Source organism: Malania oleifera, chromosome 8 (assembly GCF_029873635.1).
Source record: "Malania oleifera isolate guangnan ecotype guangnan chromosome 8, ASM2987363v1, whole genome shotgun sequence".
NCBI lineage: Eukaryota > Viridiplantae > Streptophyta > Magnoliopsida > Santalales > Ximeniaceae > Malania > Malania oleifera.
This window is the reverse complement of record NC_080424.1, coordinates 21,542,140-21,565,823: the sequence shown is the minus strand read 5'-3', so window position 1 is coordinate 21,565,823 and position 23,684 is coordinate 21,542,140. Positions and strand designations below refer to the sequence as shown.

Below are 23,684 nucleotides of genomic sequence, written 5' to 3'. Positions count from 1 at the left end.
TCTTGTTTCACTCATCAAATCAATACTCTGTGGTAGAATAATTCCCGTACCTGACCTGGTTACTTCAATGCCCAAAAAAATGTTTTAACTGACCGAGATCTTTGGTTTGAAATCTGTCTTGCAAGAGCAATTTCAGCTCATGTATTCCCTTACTATTGTTACCAGGAATGATAATATCATCCACACATTCTATTAGCAGATTTTTCCCTCCGCCAGGTAGAATACAGAATGATCCACCCTACACCTATGAAGACCAAAGCATTTATCACTTCACTAAATTGCTGAAAACATGTTTGGGGAGATTGTTTTAAACCACATATATATTTTGATAACAAAAGAAGATCTAATTAATAGAGAGAATTACAAGAGGGAGAAAGAGACATCTCCTGAAAAAAACTGGGACAAACTATAAATAAACAATTAAAAACAACAGAGAAGAGATCAACAAATCAGCGTGTTTCTCCAATCTCTTTGAAACTCCTGAAAACTTGCCCCTCCAAAAACTCCATAATCGACACACCACAGTGAGGCCGAGTGCTGGAATTTTTTCCGAACCAGCAACCAATTTAATTTTTCCCCAGAAAATATCTGAGCATTATGCTCCAGCCATATTCCCCATAAAACCACAAAAATACTGCACTTCCATAATGCTGCCCTATCCACCCCTCTACCAAAGCCTGCAAAAGAGGTGGCTAACAAGTCTTCCACTGAAGGACAAACCCAGCTCTCTCCCTGCTGTCTTGGAGGTCTTGTAACAGAGCACACATACATAGAGAGAGAGAGAGCCTTCAAAGGTCTCCTAATTTGCGGCAAGTTATTAGTATTTATATTATTAAGCACAAGCAACCAAGTGAAAGCCTTAATTTTGAGGGATCCTTGGCCTTCCAAATGGTAGGATAGAGCAGCAATGAAGAGTTGGGACGGATAATTTTTTTTTGCAAGAATACACTCCCAACTAATAAAAACCATGAATGAAAATCCCTTCCCGAATAAAGTTTACTCCTATTCAATAAAGATAACAAAGATGACAATTCCACCATCTCCCTATCGTTAAGAAGTCTCCTAAAGTGAAGATTTAAGGAAGCCGAAGGATATGGCTCTACTTTGCTTAAAACTCAGATGAAAAGGGACAAGGGAAAGAAGTGGAAAAGGATTTGTTTCCCAGTGAAGGGTTTTTCCAAAAATGGATACGAGAATCCCTCCTCACCTCAAGTTTGGTGTGAGGGGTTAATGAAGAATAAATCTGAGATGTTTTAAACCATATGTTAGATTACCACTTTACCTAAAAGCTTAAGCTATTAAGTGTTGAGCCAACAATGCATATCAAGCTTTAACACTCCCCCGCACATGCAGCCCGACAACATGTGGAGAGATACACACGTGATAGATAACACTCATTATAGGGAATACAACAATTTTTAAACATTACATAATAAACACGGGCAATGAAACTAGAACCTTGAACATCCTGATAACTAGCTCTGATACCATGTTAGATTACCACTTCACCTAAAATCTTCCAACAATATATATCAAGCTTTAACACCATATATATACTTCTTCAGAAGACAAATCATGGACCCCCCCTATGCAACCAAACCTGGGTTACTCCATGTAAACTTCCTTGCAAAGATCTTGCAGAAAGGTATCTATGGTGTCTAATTGATGCAATGGCCAATTAAAGGTGAACAAATGAGACAAAATAGAGCACATATGCAATCTTGGCCATAAATTTGAGTGCACCCTTTAGCCACAAGGCATGTTTTTGGTCAACAGAACCAACAACAGGCTTATCAGAGGGAAGGGTGCCAATTCACTAGTATTATATTGTAACAAAACATTCATCTCTATTTCCATTGCCTCAGGCATAGATGTAGGAAGAGTAATAGAAGATTGTGAGGAGACAAAAGCATAATATGAAGGCAACAAAATTATTATCTGTTTTTCCACTGCTTCAGAAGCTGTTTGTGATTATTTTTTTGTTCTCTCCATGTTTAAGGGCTCCTTGTCCTCCTCACTTGTAACTTGTTTTTTTGTTGACTCTAAAGTTTCTTATTCTATCTCAAAAAATGGGACACAAAATGTAATAAGGGATGAGAAGCTCAAGTGTGCTTATTTCTATGGAAAATTCATTAGGAACTTGATGGGAGGACAAGGAAGCGGTTGGTGAAACTGACAATGGTGATGATGTTGTTGAGTATACACTTGCATAGGTTAAGATGAATGATGGAGGAAGAGAAGATAAAGGTAATAGGGTTTTGACAGAGACTCGTAACAAGAGTATGAGCAGGAACATGTTCTGGAAGAGATTCCGAAAGATTTGCGAAAGTATATGCAATGGTGAAATAAGAAGTAGAGACACAAAGAATGTAAGATCAACATAATCAATACCCTTTTTGGAGAGCAAAAATAACTCATAAAGATTCATTTGATCACACAAGGATCTAAATGATTGGCATCCAAATTAAGCTGATGTAAGAAGGAAACTCACCCAAATATGCATTGAGGCAACACTAAGAGGGGTTTGTGAATGGAATGAGTAGACCTCTTATCAAGAACTGATGAAGGCACCCTATTGATACAATAACATGCTGTAAGAATTACACCACTCTAAAAGGTTCTCCCTTCTTTGAACATTCATATGGAACAATAAGCAACTTCCACAATATGCCTAGTTTTATTTTTTTGGTAAAACCCCATTTTGTCATGGAGTGCAAGGACAAGCTGACTGAAGAACTGTGCCAAACTTAGTCATAGAAGCATGCAATGGCATAGGGAAATTTTCCTGAACATTATGATTGAAGCATAATATTAAAGGTTATTTTAGTCTTTTAGTATTATTATTGTGTTAGTATGTTAATTAGTGAGAGTGGGTGAGGGTATTATGGTCATTGAAATGTATCTGATTTGTATAATAAATAGAGGGAGAGACTTATCTTCAAGTTAGGTCATTCATTTAATCAAGAGCGTGATCCAACCTAAACCCTATCACACAACTGTTGCTAGAAAACACCTTCCCGTCGCTCCCCTTCTCAGATCCACCTCCATCCTTCATTACTTCACAAAACCAATTATATACCCAAACACAAAACCCTCCGAAACCTAACCCTACAAAACCCCATCCCTAGAAAGCGTTCCACACACCCCTACGTGCCGACAGTCCCGACCTCACTTGTCGGCGCATGAGAGAGATTCCAGCCACCTTTTTTCTGATTTTATCCTCCACCATGTTCTGATTCCTTCCCTAGATGATATTATCAAGCCGTTGGGCAAGTTTTTTGCTAAAAAATCCATCCTTTTTCGACCATGCACTCATGGTAATCTGTTAATTGTTGCTCAGTGTTCGTAAAGGCTCATTTGTGAGTTCTTGGAGTAGTGGCAGTGTTCATGAGTTGAGTTTCTGAGGCTGTGGCAGTGCTATATCAGTTGGTAAGTGGTTCACCTCGTCTGTGGTTATTTTGGCGCTTCACATCATTTGTGGTTGTCTCGATTAGTTTTGACTATTCTCCTTGTTTGACATTGGTGTTGCTGTTGGTTTGTGAGCATTGGGATGGAATCTATGAATCCCAAAAACATACTTCCTTCATTGCTGCCATAGATAACAACTCAAAAGTTGGATGGAAAGAATTATGTTCAATGGTCTAAGGCTATTTGGGTTTATTTAGTAGGATTAGGAAAATCTGACCACTTGCTCCAATCTGATCCTTTTGATGAGAAGAGAAAAGAAGTGCGGATTCAAGAAGATGCCTTGATTGTTCCCTCTTGTGGAATTTGATGGAGCCCTAGATTGCACGGATGTGCATGCATCTATAAATGTGCGAGGAGATTTGGGATTATGCCAAACTGCTATGCTCTAGTAACATTACATGTATGTATGATTTATCCCAGGAGCACTTTCATTTACCATAAGGAGACAAGAGCATTGCGAATTATTTTGGAGAGATGAAACGTATTAATGATGAGCTTAACTTTGTGCAACCTATAACCATCGACGTTTGTGAGATGCAGAAACAGAGGGAGTGAATGATAGTTCTTTGGGTTCTAGCAGGTCTGAGACTTGAGTTTGAGGTAGTGTGGTCCCAAATACTTAGTAGTGCAGAGTTGCCATCATTCGCCGTTGTTTATTCTCATGCCCTTCGTGCTTCCTTTGGCACACATTCTCCTACTCTTGCATCTGGCTCTGAGAGGACAACCTTTTCTTGATAGGATGATTCTAGTTCTTTACCAAACACCAAAGAAGTTATCGAGGTGGTTCGAGTAGTCGTGGTGGCAGAGATGGAGGAGATGGAAGCACTTGTTGCAAGTGCACTCATTGTAGACGAAATCATACTATTGAGCAGTGTTGGGATCTCTATGGTAGACCTTCACGTGTTGCCAATGCTGCCACCATCGACTCCACACTTTTGGGGGCTACTAATGTAGCCATCATCGACTCCACACTTTTGGGGCCAAGTTGGGGGCAATGTAATGTATCTATGTCAGAGGAGGAGTATTCCAAGTTCCAGCAGTATCTAGCGTCACAACAAGCTTCTCTTCCCATTGCATCTCTTGCCCAAGTAGGTAATCCCACAACATGTTTGTCATCTAATACTTCTCGTCCTAGTCCTTGGGTTATAGACTCCACTACCACTGATCATCTCACAGGTATACCTAATTTCTTCTCTACTCTTCAATATTCTGCAAATTTACCTTGTGTTACTCTTGCAGATGGATCCACTTCAATCGTTAAGGGAATTGGGATGGTAAATTCCACTTCCTCTATTTCTCTTCCTTTGGTTTTGTATATTCCCAAGTTTCCTTTCAATATTTTGTCCGTTAGCAAGATTACTAAATCCATGAAATGTTCAATAACATTCTTCCCTAATCCTCTTTGGTTATTCATGATTTGAAGACAAGGAAGACGATTGGTGGAGGGCATGAAGCTAGTGGACTTTATCACTTTGAGTCGCTATTCCCTTCTACTGCCTGCACTAGTGCTACTACACCTCTCCAAATTCACTTTCGCCTTGGTTATCCTTCATTGGAAATGTTGAAACGTGTAGTTCCTAATTTGATTTATGTGTCTAGTGTTGATTGTGAGTCTTGTGGAAAACATCATCGTGCCTTTTTGCTTCCTGAGTCAATAAAATGGCTGCAAGCCCTTTCATGTTAGTCCATTATAATGCTTGGGGCCCTAGTAGAGTTTTGCCCAAGTTAGGTTTTCGATACTTCGTAACTTTTGTGGATGATTATTCAAGGATGAATTGGTTATATTTAATGAAAGATCATTATGAGCCATTTCATATATTTTATGCTTTTTTTTTTTTTTTTTTTCCGAAATAAAGACTCAATTTGGTTTGCCCATACCAATACATCAGAGTGATAATGCTAAAGAGTATTTTGACACACAATTCACTACTTATATGACTCAGTTTGGTATTGTTCATCAATCATCCTGTGCCCATACTCCTTAACAAAATGGGGTTGCAGAGAGGAAAAATAGACATATCCTTGAAATCATTTGCACCTTACTTTATCAAATGCATGTACCTAAAGTGTTTTGAAGTGATGTCGTACTCACTACTTGCTATTTGATCAACAAGATGCCGTCATCTGTTCTTAGTGAAATTCCTTACTCCAATGTCTTTCCTAATTCAACTTTATTCTCTTTAGCACCTTGTATATTTGGGTGTGTGTCCTTTGTTCATGAACTAACTCATGGGGTGGATAAGTTGGATCCTCATGCTATAAAATCTGTCTTTTTGGGCTACTCATATACTCAAAAGGCATATCGTTGTTATAGTCCTATGCTGTATCGCTTCTTTGTTTCTGCGGATGTTACCTTCTTTGAGTCTACACCTTACTACGCCCAATCCTTGAGTGCTTCTGATCTCTATGAGTCTCTTACTCTGCCTAATCTTCTAGATTCTAGTTTGCTATCCTTGCCTAGTCAACCATTTGTGTCTTCATGTAGTTCAAGTCCATCTTATCATCTCGATTGTCCTAATTTGTAGGTGTATTCACGATGGTGACTCCAAGCCCCAAGGAGGAGAGTCCCCCTTAGCTTCTACTACCACGCCTCTAGTTTCTTTGTCTAATGATCATATTTCCCATGATGTCGATCCTCCCATTGTTGTTTGGAAAGGCAAACGCACATGTACCCAACATCCCATTTCCAACTATATTTGCTATGACTTCTTATCACCCTCCTATTATTGTTTTGTTACTGCTCTATCATTAGCTGCCCTTCCTAAATTTGTTTCGGAAGCCTTAGCTGACTTTGGGTGGAGGAATGTAATTGTTGAAGAGATGGAATGTATTACACAGGACAATGGTACTTGGGACTTGGTATTTCTTCCTCCTGACAAGTTTGTGGTTGGTTATCGCTGGGTATACATTGTGAAAGTTAACCTTGATGGTTCTGTGGTTCATTTCAAGGCACATCTTGTTGTTAAGGGTTATACTAAGGTGTATGGTTTGGATTATTCTAACACTTTTTCTCTGGTTGCCAAACTTGCATCAATACGTCTGTTCATCTCATTGGCTACCACTTGTCACTGATCTTTGCATCAGTTAGATGTGAAGAATGCCTTCTTGTGTGGTGATCTTGAGGAGGAGGTCTATATAGAGCAACTACCTGGGTTTGTTGCTTAGGGGGAGTTAGGCTTTGTTTGTCTGCTAAAGAAGTTACTATATGGTTTAAAACAATCTCCCAGAGCATGGTTTGGTCGATTCAGTGCTGTAGTACTTGAGTTTGGTCTTTGACGGTGTGCAGTGGATTTGTGTTTTATCGTCGTACTTCTTCAGATAGGATTCTCCTTGTTGTGTATGTGGATGATATTGTTGATACAGGTGATGATGATTAAGGTATTTAGAGTCTCAAACTTTTTCTACAAAGTAAGTTTCAAACCAAAAATTTGAGATCATTAAAATACTTCTTGGGTATTGAAGTATCTAGATCTTGTATAGGAATTGTTTTGTCATAGAGGAAGTATGTTTTCGATCCATTGGATGAAATTGGATTATTGGGATCCAAATCGGTTGATATGCCCATGGATCCTAATAGGAAGTTAGTGTCAGATATGGGTGATTTGTTGCCTAATCCTGAACGATACCAAAGACTTGTTGGAAAGTTGAATTATCTCACAGTCGCTCGGTTGGACATAATTTTTTGCAACAAGTGCTGTGAGTCAAAATTTTCTAGATTTTCCAAGGACAAGTCATTGGGACGTTGTAATTCACATCTTGAGATATCTTGAAGGTGCACATGGAAGAGGTCTTTTATATCGAGATCAGGGTCACAGACTCACACTTATATTCAGGGATACACAGATGTAGATTGGGCTAGGTTGCCTTTCGACCGAAGATCCACAACTAGGTATTCTATCTTGGTTGGTGGTAATTTGGTTTCTTGGAAGAGTAAGAAACAAACTGCGGTGGCTAGGTCAAGTGCTGAATCAGATTATAGAGCTATGACTCACACTACTTGTCAACTTGTTTGGTTGAGAATGTGTCGAAAGAATTGGGTTTTCCATATTCTTAGCCTATGGAGTTGATATGTGATAATCAAGTTGCTCTTAATATTGCCTCCATCCTAGTCTTTCATAAGAGAATGAAGCACGTTGAAGTTGATTGTCATTTTGTTTAAGATAAACTTGTGCAAAATTTTATTACTACCACTTTTGTGAAGTCCAATACATAGCTTGCTGATTTGTATACCAAAGCTTTGTGGGGGTGCTCGTGTTAAATTTATTTGTAACAATATAGGAGCAATGATATTTATGCTTCAGCTTGAGGAGTGTTAAAGGTTATTTTAGTCTTTTAGTATTATTATTAAGTGTGTTACTATGTTAAATAGTGAGAGTTAGTAAGGATATTATGGTCGTTAAAATGTATTTGATTTGTATTATAATGTTGTGAAACTTGAGATTGTTCCACCTAACTTTATCACAGTTACAATTGTACAGGTAAATAGAGAGTAAATAATTGTGCAAAATTACACCAGGTAAATTCCCAGGGAAGTGGGGGGTCACAACGGACCGCTTAAATCCCTCTTTCCTAGACAGAATTTTCCTTAGACATGTAATTAACACAATATATTACTACAACTATACCCGACAAAAGTTAACTACTGAATAGATAAAAGGAAGAACACCAGAATTAACGAGGTTCGGCTAAATGTGCCTACGTCCTCGGACACTATCAATCAATATTTCTCTATTGTAGAAATATTACAAAATGAGAGAGAGAGAATGTGCCTAAGAGAGAAGTAGGCAAATTTGGGGATGAGAATATAAATGGAGGTGATGGGTTTATATAGGTTAGGAAAAACCACTATTACAACCACTAATCACCTACCTTTGAAAAATTAGCCCACCATTGAAGACTTCAATGGCAATTGTAGGCTTCTAGAATGAGCCATATTTCAACAAATCTCCACCTTGGCGAAATTCCATCTCTTAATCATCTCTCATAGATTCCATAATGTCTTCAAACGCGCTTGTAGCGCAAATATTTCAATTTTCAACAATGTTGATCAAGTTCAAGCAATGTTGAAACTTGACCACAGTTACCACTTTTGTCATCATATCAGCAGGATTCTCAGTGGTTCGAATCTTCTGGATTACTACTCCACCTTCTTCCAGAATTTCTTGAACAAAATGATATCGAACGTCGATGTGCTTGGTTCTTGAATGGTAGACTTGGTTCTTTGCTAGATGGATAGCACTTTGGCTATCACAATGCACCTTGATGTGCTTCTGTTCAATTCCCAAATCTTTCATCAATCCTTGAAGCCAAATTGCCTCCTTCACAGCCTCTATGACTGCCATATACTCTGCCTCTGTAGTGGACAAAGCAACTGTTGACTGTAAAGTAGACCTCCAACTAACTGGCGCTTTTGCAAGAGTAAAAACATAGCCAGTAGTTGACTGACGCTTATCCAAATCACCAGCGTAGTCGGAATCACAGTATCCAACAATACTATGATCATCTTGCTTATCCTGCTCAAATATTAGACCAACATCTACCGTATACAAAATATATCGTAGAATCCATTTCACAGCTTGCCAATGTTCCTTTCCAGGATCATGCATATACCTGCTCACAACTCCAACGGCTTGTGAAATATCGGGCCTTGTACACACCATGGCATACATCAAGCTACCAACAGCACTTGAATACGGTACTTTTGACATGTATTCTTGTTCTGCTTCAGTTTTTGGAGACATAGATGCATTCAACTTGAAATGAGGAGCAAGCGGAGTACTAACAGGTTTTGACTTCTCATCCATACCAAAACGCTTCAGTACTTTCCTCAAATATTGTTTTTGAGTCAAACAAAGCCTCCCCAATTTCTTATCTCTACTTATCTCCATACCGAGAATTTTCTTTGCTTCGCCTAGATCTTTCATCTCAAACTCCCTATTCAACTGAGCCTTCAGTTTGTCAATTTCTGTCTGACTTTTGGAGGCTATCAATATATCATCAACATAAAGAAGAAGATATATGAAAGATCTATCTTGTAGCTTGCAAAAATACACACAGTGATCATATTTGCTTCTTCTGTACTTTTGCCCCATCATAAACTTGTCAAATCGTTTGTACCACTGCCTTGGGGATTGCTTTAATCCATACAACGATTTTTCAAGTTTGCACACCATATTTTCTTTTCCAGCAACTTTGAAACCTTCTGGCTGAGTCATGTAGATTTCTTCTTCCAAGTCTCCATGTAAAAATGCAGTTTTTACATCTAATTGAACTAGTTCCATATCCAATTTTGCTACCAAAGCCAATAAGATTCTTATGGAGGAATGTTTTACTACTGGAGAAAATACCTCATTGTAATCAATTCCCTCCGTTTGTGCATAGCCTTTAGCCACCAACCTTGCTTTGTAGCGAACACTATTCTTGTCAGGAAATCCATCTTTCTTTGTATATACCCATTTACATCCAATTGCCTTCTTTCCCTTCGGAAGACTAACAAGCTTCCATGTTCGATTCTTATGAAGGGACTGCATTTCTTCATTCATGGCTTCCCTCCACTTTTCTTCTTCCGAACTTTGGATTGCTTCATTGTAAGTAACAGGAGTATCATCGTTTGCAATTGGAGATGCGTAAGCCACCATGTCAACAAAGCGAGCAGGCTTTCTAATTTTTCTCTTTGGCTTACTCAATGCAATAGATTCATGTTGCTGTGGAGGTTCTTGGGTTGAAATCTCTTCTACAGGCGACTCTTCTTCTACCATAGGAGAGTCTTCATTTTTTGGGTAAACAATTCTTCTATCAAACTCCACCTGTTTTGGAGCACCATCTTTTTGCTCAACACTTTCTGTTGTCACCTTTAAAAAAGTGGATTCATTAAAGGTAACATCCCTGCTAAAGATTATTTTCTTTGTCTCTGAACACCAAAGACGATATCCCTTTACTCCAGAGGTGATTCCCATAAAGATTGCTTTCTTAGCCCTCGGATCCAGCTTTGATTCCTTGACATGATAGTAGGCAGTGGAACCAAATACATGTAAGGAATCATAATCTGTAGCAGGCTTTCCAAACCATTTCTCCAATGGTGTTTTGCCACAAATAGCAGTAGATGGTAGGCGGTTGATGAGGTGGCAGGCATATGTTACAGCCTCAGCCCAAAATTCTCTACCCAACCCAGCATTGGATAACATACACCGAACCTTCTCCAACAATGTTCGATTCATACGTTCAGCCACTCCATTCTGTTGTGGTGTACTTCTCACTGTGAAGTGTCGTATAATACCTTCATCTTCGCAGACTTTAAGAAATGGATCACTTCTATATTCTCCACCATTATCTGTACGGAGGCGCTTGATCCTTCTGCTTGTTTGAGTTTCCACCATATTTTTCCATTTGAGGAAGACTCCTAACACTTCATCCTTAGTTTTCATAGTATACACCCATACTCTTCGAGAAAAATCGTCAACAAAGGTCGCATAGTAGTGTTTTCCTCCCAGTGAAGTTGTCTTGGAAGGTCCCCACACATCAGAGTGAACATAATCCAAAATACCCTTGGTATTATGGATTGCAGTACCAAATTTCACTCTTGTTTGCTTCCCTTTGATGCAATGTTCACAGAAATCTAGCTTGCAGGTCTTTGCTCCCTTTAATAATCCTTGATTTGTAAGAAGTCCCATGGATTTTTCACCTGCATGCCCCAAGCGTATATGCCATAACCTAGTTGCTTCTATGGCTTTATCATCAGAAGAAACTGTTGCTGCCGTCCCAATAACTGTACGACCTTGATAGTGATACAAGTTATTGTTCTTCCGAATTCCCTTGATTACCACAAGTGCACCAGAGATGATCTTCATGACTCCTTTTTCTGCTGTTACTTTGAATCCCTTTGATTCTAGGGTTCCCACAAAAATAAGATTCTTCATCAAACTTGGTACATATCTAACGTCCGTCAATATTTTGATTGATCCATCTTGATTCCTCAAGCGGACTGAACCAATCCCATGTGTGGTAAGAGGGACATCATTTGCTGTGTAGACGACTCCACCTTCTAGTTCTTTAAAATCAAAGAACCAATCCCGATTGGGACACATATGATGGCTACACCTAGAATCTAGTAGCCATATACTCGAAGAACTAGTTGATGGCGTAGCAGCAAGCGAAAGATCTGAGCTCCCATCTTCGTACTCAGCCACATTTGAGATGGCCTTTCCTTTATCAGGTTTGCCTTTATTCTTTAGCTTCGGACAGTCTTTCTTCCAGTGCCCCTTTTCCCGACAAAAGGCACATTCATCTTTGTTTGGTCTGGACCTTGACTTGGATCTCTCTTTCTTTCTACTATTCTGGCTTTGTGAACGGCCTCGAACTACAAGAGCCTCATTGGCTCCACTTGTGCTTTCAAGCTTGTCCTTGTTCCTCAATTCATAGCTGTACAAAGCAGCACAAACCTCGCCAAGAGACACTTTATCCTTTCCATGGAGCAGAGTAGTTTCAAGAAACTCAAACTCCTCAGGAAGGGATCCCAACAACATCAAAGCCAGGTCTTCATCTTTAAAAGTCTCATCCAGATTAACTAGATCAGTAACCAACCTATTAAAGTTGGTGATATGATCATTCATAGTGGTACCCGAGACATAAGTAAAGCGAAATAGTCTCTTCTTCATATGGAGTTTGTTCTGAGAGCTTTTCTTCAAAAACTTCTCCTCCAATGCCTTCCACAACTTGTTTGGAGAAGTTTCCTTACAGAATGCATACTTCTGCTCTCTTGAAAGACACGATCGAATTGTACCACATGCTAACCGATTGATGGTCCCCCATTCTTTCTTCTCAATATCTTCTGGTTTCTCTTCTTCAATGGCAATGTCTAGACCTTGCTGAAAGAGAGCATCTAGAACCTCACTTTGCCACATACCAAAATGACCGGTGCCGTCAAAAATCTCCACTGCAAATCTGGCATTTGTCACAGTAGTTCTTGCCAAAATAGACGAGTTTGATGTGGATGCTTTTGCACTATCTGCCATCTCTGCCATAAATGCTATTCAATAGCTGCCGATGCGGAATGCCAATAGCCCAAGGAAAACTTTTCTGATGTGGAAGATCAGACTAAGCTGCAACCACAGAGCATACTAAGAATAACCTTGGCTCTGATACCAATTGTTGTGAAACTTGAGATTGTTCCACCTAACTTTATCACAGTTACAATTGTACAGGTAAATAGAGAGTAAATAATTGTGCAAAATTACACCAGGTAAATTCCCAGGGAAGTGGGGGGTCACAACGGACCGCTTAAATCCCTCTTTCCTAGACAGAATTTTCCTTAGACATGTAATTAACACAATATATTACTACAACTATACCCGACAAAAGTTAACTACTGAATAGATAAAAGGAAGAACACCAGAATTAACGAGGTTCGGCTAAATGTGCCTACGTCCTCGGACACTATCAATCAATATTTCTCTATTGTAGAAATATTACAAAATGAGAGAGAGAGAATGTGCCTAAGAGAGAAGTAGGCAAATTTGGGGATGAGAATATAAATGGAGGTGATGGGTTTATATAGGTTAGGAAAAACCACTATTACAACCACTAATCACCTACCTTTGAAAAATTAGCCCACCATTGAAGACTTCAATGGCAATTGTAGGCTTCTAGAATGAGTCATATTTCAACATATAATTGAAGGGAGAGACTTATCTTCAAGTTAGGTCATTCATTTAATCAAAATCTCAACACATAAGAACAGATAAGTTGAACCGAGTCTTAGTTTCAGCACCCAAAAAAAAGGTAGAAAACATTGAGTGACCCTTCGTTAAGTAAAGCCAGGCAGTCTTGAATAATCATCTATGAATGTGACTGTCGGATCACTGCTGCACCTAAAGCTCAAGCTATTAGGTTGTGGGCCAACAATTTATATCAAGCTTTAACATTCCTCTGCACATGCAGCCTGATTGCATGCGGAGAGATAACCAACCAATGTATGACATCCATTACTGACAATTAGATAATTCTTAACGAACGAACTATAACTGCAGGTGACAAGACTAGAGCTTAGGACTTCCTGGTGATCATAGCTCTGATACCATGTTAGACGACCACTTTGCCTAAAAGTCATAGCTGTTAGGTTGTGGGCCAATAATGTAAATCAAGCCTTCAGAACACAAAACCCAGTTTGGAAGTAATGCAACTCAGATCCTCAACCATTGGATTGAACGCACAAAAAGTGATGTGATGCTCATTTATTAACTTAGGAAGCAAAAGAAACACAATTTTGCTTTCCTGACACTGGCTGGCTTAAATTATCTAAGGATCTCCAAGATGACAAATGAATCTGCTATGATGACACTAGTATGGAACAAGCAGCTAGAGAAGGCCATGACTTGAAGTGATAGAGACTATTAGATTCTTGTCCTCCACCAATTGTCTCTGTATTCTTTATATTGAATCAAAAAAGAATCAGAAAAGAAAGTGACTGAGCAATGTAATGCATAGTTCGCTTACTGATTGACACTATATTAAATGAAAAGAAGACACTATGTTAAATGGAAAAGGAGTGCAAATAACATTGATAAAGAAAAGATAAAACTATGTTTCATAATCCCAATTCCACCAGTTGAAGTAGATGATCCATTGGCTAGACTTGAGAGTGACATTAGGAAACTAATTTGAATTATTGAAGGGCAGAAAAAATGATTAGAAGTACCTGACGATGCTCAATTGCAACCGAATCTATAAGACGGTCTAAAAGGAGAAGAATTGAAATTGTAGCAAGTTATGAGTTAGCTAGCTGAGCCGATGAAGCAATAGGAGAGGCACTTCTTGTGCTGCTTGATATTGTAGGACCTTAAGGATATTCATCTTCTGATGCTTATAGTTTTGGCTTCCACACTGACAGGAGGAGATGGGAAGGGTTATATGTCACAACATTATCGACCTAAGATGGCCTACCAAACAAATTTTCACACTCAGGAATGCAATTCTCTAACCCACAGTAAGCATATTTAGGAGGTGGAGGTCTATGAAGTCCACCTTTGCAACCATGATTGCCATGTCTGGAAGCTTCTGCCACTATCAGATTGGTCACCTCTATGTGATGGCTGTCATTAGTACAGACTTCTCCATACTAGATCTAGGATCACACAACAAATCATCTCACAAACTATCTCTAGAAGAAGCACAAAAAACAAGTATAAACTTCTGCTGATGAGGGAAGTTTGACTACTCCTAAGATTTGAGATTTCGTCACACCAGCCAAAAACTTCCATTGGTTCCCTTTGTTTTGCCATCTTTCTAAGATAGGGTGTAATAGGCTGAAGCACATTCAACTCCTCATAGACTTGTTTTTCACCTCTGCAAGATACTTCATATAACCACTTTTTCTTCCTGGTGCAACTCTAAGAAGCCTAAAGAGATATCGGACTTTGTTGTTAAATGACTGTTTAGTAACTTAATGTAATCCCTTTTCTCCTGACATTTATCTAATGTGCATAGTTGGGGCTCCATGGTGTTTCATGATAAACCCAGGATCTGGGCATCTATTTTTTTTTGTCTTTTTCTTTTTTTGATAACAAAAGAAGATTTCATTTATAGATAAAGAATTTACAAGAGGGAGAATGAGATATTTGGGCATCTTCTTAAATCCATGCATTCAGTTTCTCCCCATTACTAGGTGCTTAATCGGTTAGATGGCATTGCTTTCCTTGATTGGTATGAGTCGTGTGACAGATTTTAGCAGCCTAAGACCACTGCATATAATTACTAGTTTTTACTACCATTCAACTTACATGTAATGATCTGTTGTGGCAGCAAGAGAGGGATAGTGCTTTGCATATAGTTCTTGGATTCCAGGAGAAAACCCAAACAAATATGAGGAGCAGGAGAAAATCACACTTATATTGTACGAAGTAACATGCTGATATTGCACTGAATAGATGCAAACACACTCATATTGCATCAAAACATCTCATAAGCGCTGCCGGTACATGCATCAGAATTCAGAATGTAATCTGCACAGAAACAGCACACACTAGTCAGCCCAGTTTTGACTTTGGGCTCTTAGGTTGAATCTTCGATCAGGTCAAAACACTGCTTGGGACTCGATCAATAACTTTATACAACTTCAATTAGGGGAAGAATTGCAGCAAACGGGCAGCTAACTGCTGCAGATTTGAAGCAGATAAAAAAATTCTGACTGTAAGCTCCAGTCCTGAAATTGAGCTTTGAGATCCCAAATTGAATTAAGGAAAAATTCTGAGTGTAAGTTCCAGTCCTGAAAACCACCACAGCCTTAAGAAATTTGTTTTCTTTTTGGTTATATAAAGAAGTGTATTAAAAGGGAGAACAATGTACATCAGAAAATGAGGAGAAAGTAAATGAAAAAAGAGGAGACAGGGTTAAGAAATTCTCCCTTTACATCAATAGAAACTAGTTACAGAGAACACAAACTAAACTGAGAACGAAACTCAATGTAGCAGGGCCAACCAATCCCGCTGTCGATCTTCTAGAGAAACATGACGTTAAAATCCATTTGTCGACACCTACAGCAATGCAAGACATACCACACTACTCCAAAGCAGATTGTTAGCAATAGCCACACCTTTGAATATTTTAGCATTCTTTTCGAACCAAACACACCTTAAATAGCTATAATATTGGATCACTGTAGAGCTTTCATATCCTTTGTCAAACCCCCAAAAGTAATGGTATGAAAGACCTTCAAATTGCCATACAGCCCTAAGAACTTTGAAACCTCAAATTGCTTGAGGGGTTTGTCTGGCCCTGCGCTTGGAGGGGTGCGGTGGAGGATCTGTGGTTTTTCTGTTACCTACTAGAAAGCTGATGTCATGTTAACCATGAATGGCAGCAATGGGTGCATGAATGGGATCGAGGAATCATGACTGAACGTTACTGATGAATAGCAAGGATGAACAGTATGCGGGTAGTGGCGGTGAACAATAATTGCAATCAGTGAACTACATACCAAAATAATTGCAAATAGAGAACACGTACAGAAAAAAAATGAGATTCAAGCATGAGGGATTGAAGCTTACTTTGAGATAGAGGACTCAAACCTGTAAGATTGCCTCTCATTCTAAAAGTCAAGGTGTTATCCCAAGAGGGGGGTGAATTGGGTTTATAAAAATTCTTTAAAGTGTTATTACAAATTTTTAACCTTTTGTAAACTTAAACAAACACACAAGAATGAATTAATTTTAAATCAACCACAATCCAAACACAAGCTAAATACTAATCACAAACCAAACAAGGATCAATCAACCTATCACAATACTTAACCAAATTTTGAAAACTTCCAGCACTTTCTTATTTCAGCGTTTTGCCAAATTTCAGATTGTAGCCCTATATGAATAAATTTTTAAGCGCTCCCTTTAATCAAAATTTCTGCAAGCGGTTAATCAACGTACTCCCTTTCAGGTGTCCGCAAAAGATTAACCAAACGTACTTTCTTAAATTAAAAGGTCTTCTCAATCTTAGTTTTTCAGCAACCCTGCACTTTGAAATACAATTTGTATATGCTGACAATTAAATAGAAAATGGTAGAGAGAGTGAGACCAAGATTTTTTTACAAGGTTTGGATAATTCGGCTTATCCACAGCCTACGTCCTCGCCTTAAGTAAGACTATCTAAGGATTCCACTAACTCGTTCCTTTTCGCGCGGAACAAACCGATTACAACCCTCCTTTAGGGCGGAGCCCCCTCTCTAAGCGATACCCTATGCTCGGTTACAAAGATCCAATCACCTGAACATTCAAGAAACAAGAAACAAATTTCTTTTGTACAAAGAATGCTCTTAGATAGAGCTGGTTAGTACAATTGAAATCACTATATACTTCAATAACAAATATCAAAAGAAATAGTATTGAAGCTCAAGAATAATATCACCGGAATACTTCTCTAGATGGAAATCAGTAATTTAGATTGTAGAGCTCAGAGAAGAATGATCAACACTTCAGAATTTCAGTAGTTCTCAGTTTGTAAGAGTGAGCAAGAGAGAGCTTTGAGAGAATAATAGAGCCTTTAGCTTGAGAGCAGTTTTTCAATTGCTTGGTGTGTGTTTGATTCATGAAGACATGTATTTATAGGCTCAGAAAGGTTAATTCGTGTTGCCCAAGTTCACTTAGAGTATTTCCCAAGTTTTTACAAAATTTGGGGCACAAGAAACTTAATTTTGAATTTTATATTTTTTAAAAAATATAGCCGTTAACAGTGTCAAGGCGCCTAAAGTCTCGGGGTCAGTCGCTTGAAGTTCTTTAAAACTGAAATTTTTGAATTGAAAACAAGGTTAGGCGCCTGAGGTGACAAGGGTCAGTCACCTGAGGGTGCACTGCCTCTTCAGAAATTCATCAGGAAATTCTTCGGGTGCCTGAACTTATTCTTCAGTCACCTGGGGAAATCTTCAGGCGCTGAGCTTACACTTCAGTCGCTTGAACAGACAAATATTCTATTTTTCAGGTTATTTTTCAAAATCACTTTGCTCTCTTGCTTTGTTACTTTATAAAAACATTTTCTAGGGTTTTAAAACAAGGTCTCTAAGTCCAAGACAAACCCTAATGAGCTTCAAAACATTTCCACATGATATTCAATATGAAGTACTTACATAGTTCATCCTAAAGCCTTAAAACACTCTAAGCTTTGAAGTCTTCATATGCATTTTTTCTTTGAGTCCTCTTAGGCTTTGAGCTTGAGTCAACTTTAGGTTTCCAAATGCTTTGAATCATTTTGGTCCACTTGAGCTTCCTTTGGATCACTTTGAAGATAAGTGTGGCTTTATGGTCCTTGGTGATCATGAACTTGCAATTCTTTTGATCTTTTGAACTTTGTTAATTAAGCATTCCTGAAACATCATCACTTAATAGAACATGTTAAATCAACTTTCATTTGTTATCATCAAAACGAGATTTGAAAGCCATGTTAGGCCAACACATTCTTTTTTAAGATTGTCTCTCATTCTTTCCTCTTTTTTTTTTTTTTTTTTGAGAAAAGAAAAATTTAGGATAGAAGGGAATTACAACACGTTAGATGACAACCATTCTTCTTGAAACAAAAATGAAAATAAAACCAAACTAAAACAACAAGTCTCTCCAGTCTTGTGCACATCAATGATATCCCCAGAAAAAAAAGTGAAACTAAAAGTAGAACACCATAAAGAAGCCAAAACAAGAACCCTACTTCAGATCAACTTTGAATCTATCACCCTCCCCTTAACAATTCTAGAATTACACTCCTACCAAATACTCCACACAACAGCCAAAGAAGCACATCTCCAAAGTATTTTTGCTTCCTTATGAGAACCAAGTCCCTTGTATATTTGAAGGCAGAATCCTTCCATAAACACTGGGTACACATAGTATTCCCCAAAAGACCAAAAGGTTTGCACCAGATGTCCCAAGAAAGGGGATAATGAAAAAATAATCAAGCATTTATTTCACTGATTTGGAAACAAAGAGAGCAAACATCTAGGGACAAAGCTTCAAATATCTTCTTACCTAGAGGCACTATATTCCTATCAAGAACAGTAGCACAAGTTAATTACACAGAGTGTATCTTTCCAAATCAAGGATTATAAAAGAAAATGAGAACAATTCGCTGCACGAGCTAACTGATTGTAAAAAAAAAAATAAAAATTCAAAGAAACTCCCTCGACCTGTCCAAAATCAACTGGAAAACTCTACAATCAGCATGGAAATATGGAATAGAAGATTGTATTATCTCCGAGATTTGGGCCAACTCCCCAGCTTCCTCTAAAATTGTTCTTTACAGAGAAATTCCAAGAGATATAACCCCCTTGAGAACTAAAATTTTTTGTTATTGGAGCATTATAATGGTTTGAGAGACTGTAAAAATGAGGAAACACAATGCAAAAAGGATTCCCAAAAATGAACTCTCTCCCTATTACCCACGTGGAATTTAAACCAAGGAGGAAGAACTACAAAATCTAAGAAATGAACTTCCAAGGGCTTCTATGAGTAGAGCACTGATACTGACATTGGCATCCCACCATTCTAATGAAGACTAAAAATGCTGCGAGTTCTCACTTGCATAGGGATCTAGGCTCCAAAGGGAAACACCATAACCATTTACCCACCAAGGCAATGCTCTTGGAAACTTGGTCATCCAACCTCAAACTATATGCGACACTTACACTTGCAAAACCCTATCCAACCAACCAAATGGTTCCTAGCATTCTCCCTTACTCCTGGCCACAAAATATTTCTGATAATTCTTTCTAACTTTCTAGCAGCACTAATTGGAACACTGAAAAGAGAGCAAAAATAAAGAGGAATGGATGATAAAGAAGCTTCAATCAAAGTAATATGCCCTCCCAAAGTTAAGAACCACTCATATCCAAGCATCCAGTCTCCTAGCTACCTAGCTGTTCCACCACAGGATTCCAATAGGACACAACCCTAGGGCTTCCATTGCCGCCTGAAGGAACACCTAAATAAGAAATGGCCAACTGGGAACAACACAATCCCAAAAACTCACGAACCAAGCCTTTTTGTAAGTTATACCTGCTAAATCACACTTAGAAAGGTGTCAGCACATAAACAAAGGAACCCAGCCTGTCAGAAAGTAAGCCTATGTTCTGAAAGGCGAGGGTGTAAGGCAAGGCATTTTAACCCTTAAGAGGCAAGGCGTAAGCCTTAAATCCTTGGGGCATAAGCCTTTTGAAAATTTTATTTTAAGATAAAAATATGTAAATAATTTACATTTATTTAAAAATAAAGAAAAAAATTAAGAATTACAAATATAATGTAAAAAATAAAAAAATATACTTTGAAAGCTTCTTGTTGGCCACTAAAAATTGCTAGCTTTAATTCTTGATGTGAATCATGCAAGAGATACCTATTTACAAAGTTCAAATTATTTTCATGATTTAAGATACAATTCTCAATTATTTTGGAAAGGTTGAGGTTCAAGAGTTTTGGAAATCAACTCATATTATGACATTCCGTTTATAGTAACATGTAGATAAAAAATTCTAGACAAATCTAACTTGAGATGTTCACGTATCAAATAAAAAGGTATAAAAGGCATGCCATTTGCACAAATGTATGAGTCTCAACCTGTAATGGTATTTTAGATTGAGCCTCATGGCATTTTAGGAATGCTTTGCCTTGAGGTGAGCCTTGATTGAACCTTTTAAAGCATTGAAGTAAGCCAATAGTATTATTGTGGAAATGGTAATGAGAAAGAATCACCTCATTCGAGCCATAAGGCCCTCCACCATACCCCTCTCCACACCCTGGCTAAACATTCTACTAAGATCAGCTACAATTGAAGTGAAAAAAAGAGGTAACGGATCACCCTCGCAAACCTCCCCCCTCCTCCCTGCCTTTTCAAGGCATTGAATCACATTTTAGGCTCCATTAACTATTATTGAACCAATGCCTGTGGATAAGCAAGCTCTAATCCAACTCCTCCGTCTAGGACCAATTCCTTCCCCCCCCCCCCCCCTACCCTAGTCCAAAAAACTCCAACTCACTCTATCATCAGCTTTCTCTAACCTATAATCCAATTGAAAGGCAACCCCCTTCCTATGACTCCTCTTTACATCTTCTACAACTTCATTAGCTGCCAAAGTTGCATCCAAAATCAAATGTCCCTCTGTAAAGCATTCTGGGAAATAGAAGTTGTAACACCCAAAACCTCACATAACCTATATGCCAACACCTTTGCAAGAGTCTTATACACACTATTCACCAGATTAACAGGCCTAAAATCCCTCACCTTATTGGATTTATCCTTTTTGAGGCACCAAGGCAATAAAGGTATTAACACTTCTTCCCACGATCTCATTATCAAAAATCTATCTTAAAAAAAGAAAAAAACTCAAGGATCTTCCTTAACAGTGACCGAACAAGTCTGAAAGAAACCCATAGTAAAACTATCTAGCTCCAGGGCTTTTTTTTTTTTGGATCAGTGAAGAGAAACTATTATTAGCTGGGCATTAAGGGAATGTCATCCCCTGGTACAAAAAGTCATCCACTCTGTAGAGTATCACAAACATCAAGAATTACGTTATGATCATCCACAATTAGCCCACTATGCCAGCTGGAAACAACAACAATCCACTGCTCTTTGCAAATATGAAGCAGAGTAACTGAATCTTTAAGGCTCTCTTATTCTTTTCTCCAAGCACACCAGAAGATGGTGAGAGAGATGAGATTCAAAGCCATTTGCTTCCCCTTGGTGGCTCTGATGCCTTTCCAAGCCCAAATCTCCCCTCCCATGGAATTTGCAGTAACCCACTAATATCTAGTTAAGGACAGAGCCATGTTCCACTAATTTATTGTCCAGGGGCAGTGGGGAAGAATGTGGTGGACTGTTTCTGCATCAGCCATACAACAAAAACATCAAGTTGTTACTGTTAGCCTCCTTTTCTGTAGATTGTCTAAGGTTAAAATATTTCCACGTGTAGACTCTCAAACAAAAAAGGCAACCTTTGGAGGGGCTGCTGTCTTCCATATATGAATCCAAGGGAGTTGCTGCTATTTATTCCCATCAGAGAGAGCTTCTTTTGGAAAGATCTAATAGTGAAAACGCAGTTTCTGTCCAAAGTCCATTTTGGTTCGTTGCGATGTTTTGGTACCAGAAATTATAAAGATTGCTGTAAAAGTCAGACAGTGCATGAAGTCCCCAATCTGCCACATTCCTAGTAAAAGGAATATTCCAGAAAATGTTCTGATGATGAATGGTGAGGGTATCTTTGTCTCAAGTTAAAAAATAGATGGAAGGAAAGACAGTTCTAAGGTTCCAGAAGGCCCTGACTCCAGGGCCTTTATCCATCTCAAAGATCACTTTCCTAACCTCCTCCTCTTCAACCCTCTCATTCTCTTTATAGTAAAACAATATATACAACAAACATAAACATCCCTGGACATTACACCCATCGGTGCTTTTATCATGCTTTTAAAAGCATTTATGTTAGATTTTTATTTTATTTTATTATTTTATAATGTTAGATGCTCTTATTTTTTTTCTTGCTTTTTAAAAATGTACGGTGCATATAATTTTGCTAGCATTTATGTATGTTTGTTCTCTGTGCATTAAAGGATTAGTTTCCATTTTTTTTGGTAAGGACTTCAAGAAATGATATCACTTCATTTTTTTTTTTTTCAATCTTTTTTTTGTAATTTATCTTCTTTTATGCAAAGACTCCATTCTTGTTTTAAATGACTCCATCTCAATGGTGGACCAATGCCTTGAAATGCCTTGGGAAACAGAGTGAAATGATTCCCTTTCCAACGGATGTCTAAACCTTAATTATAAGTGAGAAAATAATGTTTGACATAATTTGTTTATCAAGTACAATTATGAGTTTTAAGGATGTGATCATTTATCTTCAGATTCTGATGGAGCTGCAAGATTGGAGAGAAGCACTATCATACTGCAGATTGACTATTCCCGTTTATCAAAGTATGTGTGCTTCAACTTTAGACCTCAGTAGAAAATTAGAAGTTTGAAATCCTATCACATTATATAGCACAAAATGTTATGCTGGAGAACAATTAGCTTACTCTTCTATAACGTTGTTATGTTATTTATTTGATGCAGAAATAAACATTCTATTAAGATAAAATTAGAAATAATATGCAAGATGCCATACAAGAAGTCCACTCATGAAAACCCAAAAAAAAAAAAAAAAAAAAAAAAAAAAAAAAAAAAAAAAATCAAAATGCAGCTAACAAAAGCTACCTCTGGAATTTTAAGCTCTTTGATGCTATATATATTTGTGCTTTGAGTTTTTTTCTCTAGATTTTTCCAGAATTTTGATAGGATCCTCTTTGTAAATTCTTCTATTTCTAATGAAATCTCTTCTTTTACTATCCAAAAAACAAGTTAGGAACTCCTGCAAAATGTCCAGCCATTGAATACCATAATGTAGCAAAGAAAATCACCTATCTGATAGCAAAGGTAACAGAAGTATCCGTAAAGGTCCTCATATTTCTCTCCCGCTAAGTATACAAGCCATAGCAAACAAAGCGTGGTCTCTCATAAAGATTTATAGTCCTTTAAATGCCCTAACCACAAAAGCTCGAAAGAAGCAAGTTCTCTACAATGGCCATTTTATTAGAATTCTAAAGGGCATCCCTGGGCCATAAAGGCTCCCTGCTTTGCAAGGGTAAGGGGAGGGTCATCACAGTGTACGCAGTCTTACCCCTAATTTTATGCAAAGAGGCTGTTTCCTTGGACTTGAACCCATG

At 38.1% G+C, this 23,684-nt stretch overlaps 1 protein-coding gene across 3 annotated transcripts in view; it reads left to right on the top strand.

The window, feature by feature from the left end:
- The window catches only part of LOC131162485 (histone-lysine N-methyltransferase ASHR1), a 38,323-nt gene that overhangs the window by 7,634 nt on the left and 7,005 nt on the right, over nt 1-23,684 (top strand). For all 3 annotated transcript variants that reach the window (XM_058119022.1, XM_058119021.1, XM_058119023.1), the window contains one exon: nt 22,827-22,896. In XM_058119022.1, the coding sequence (XP_057975005.1) occupies nt 22,827-22,896 (70 nt within the window). The remainder of the gene's footprint in view (nt 1-22,826; nt 22,897-23,684) is intronic.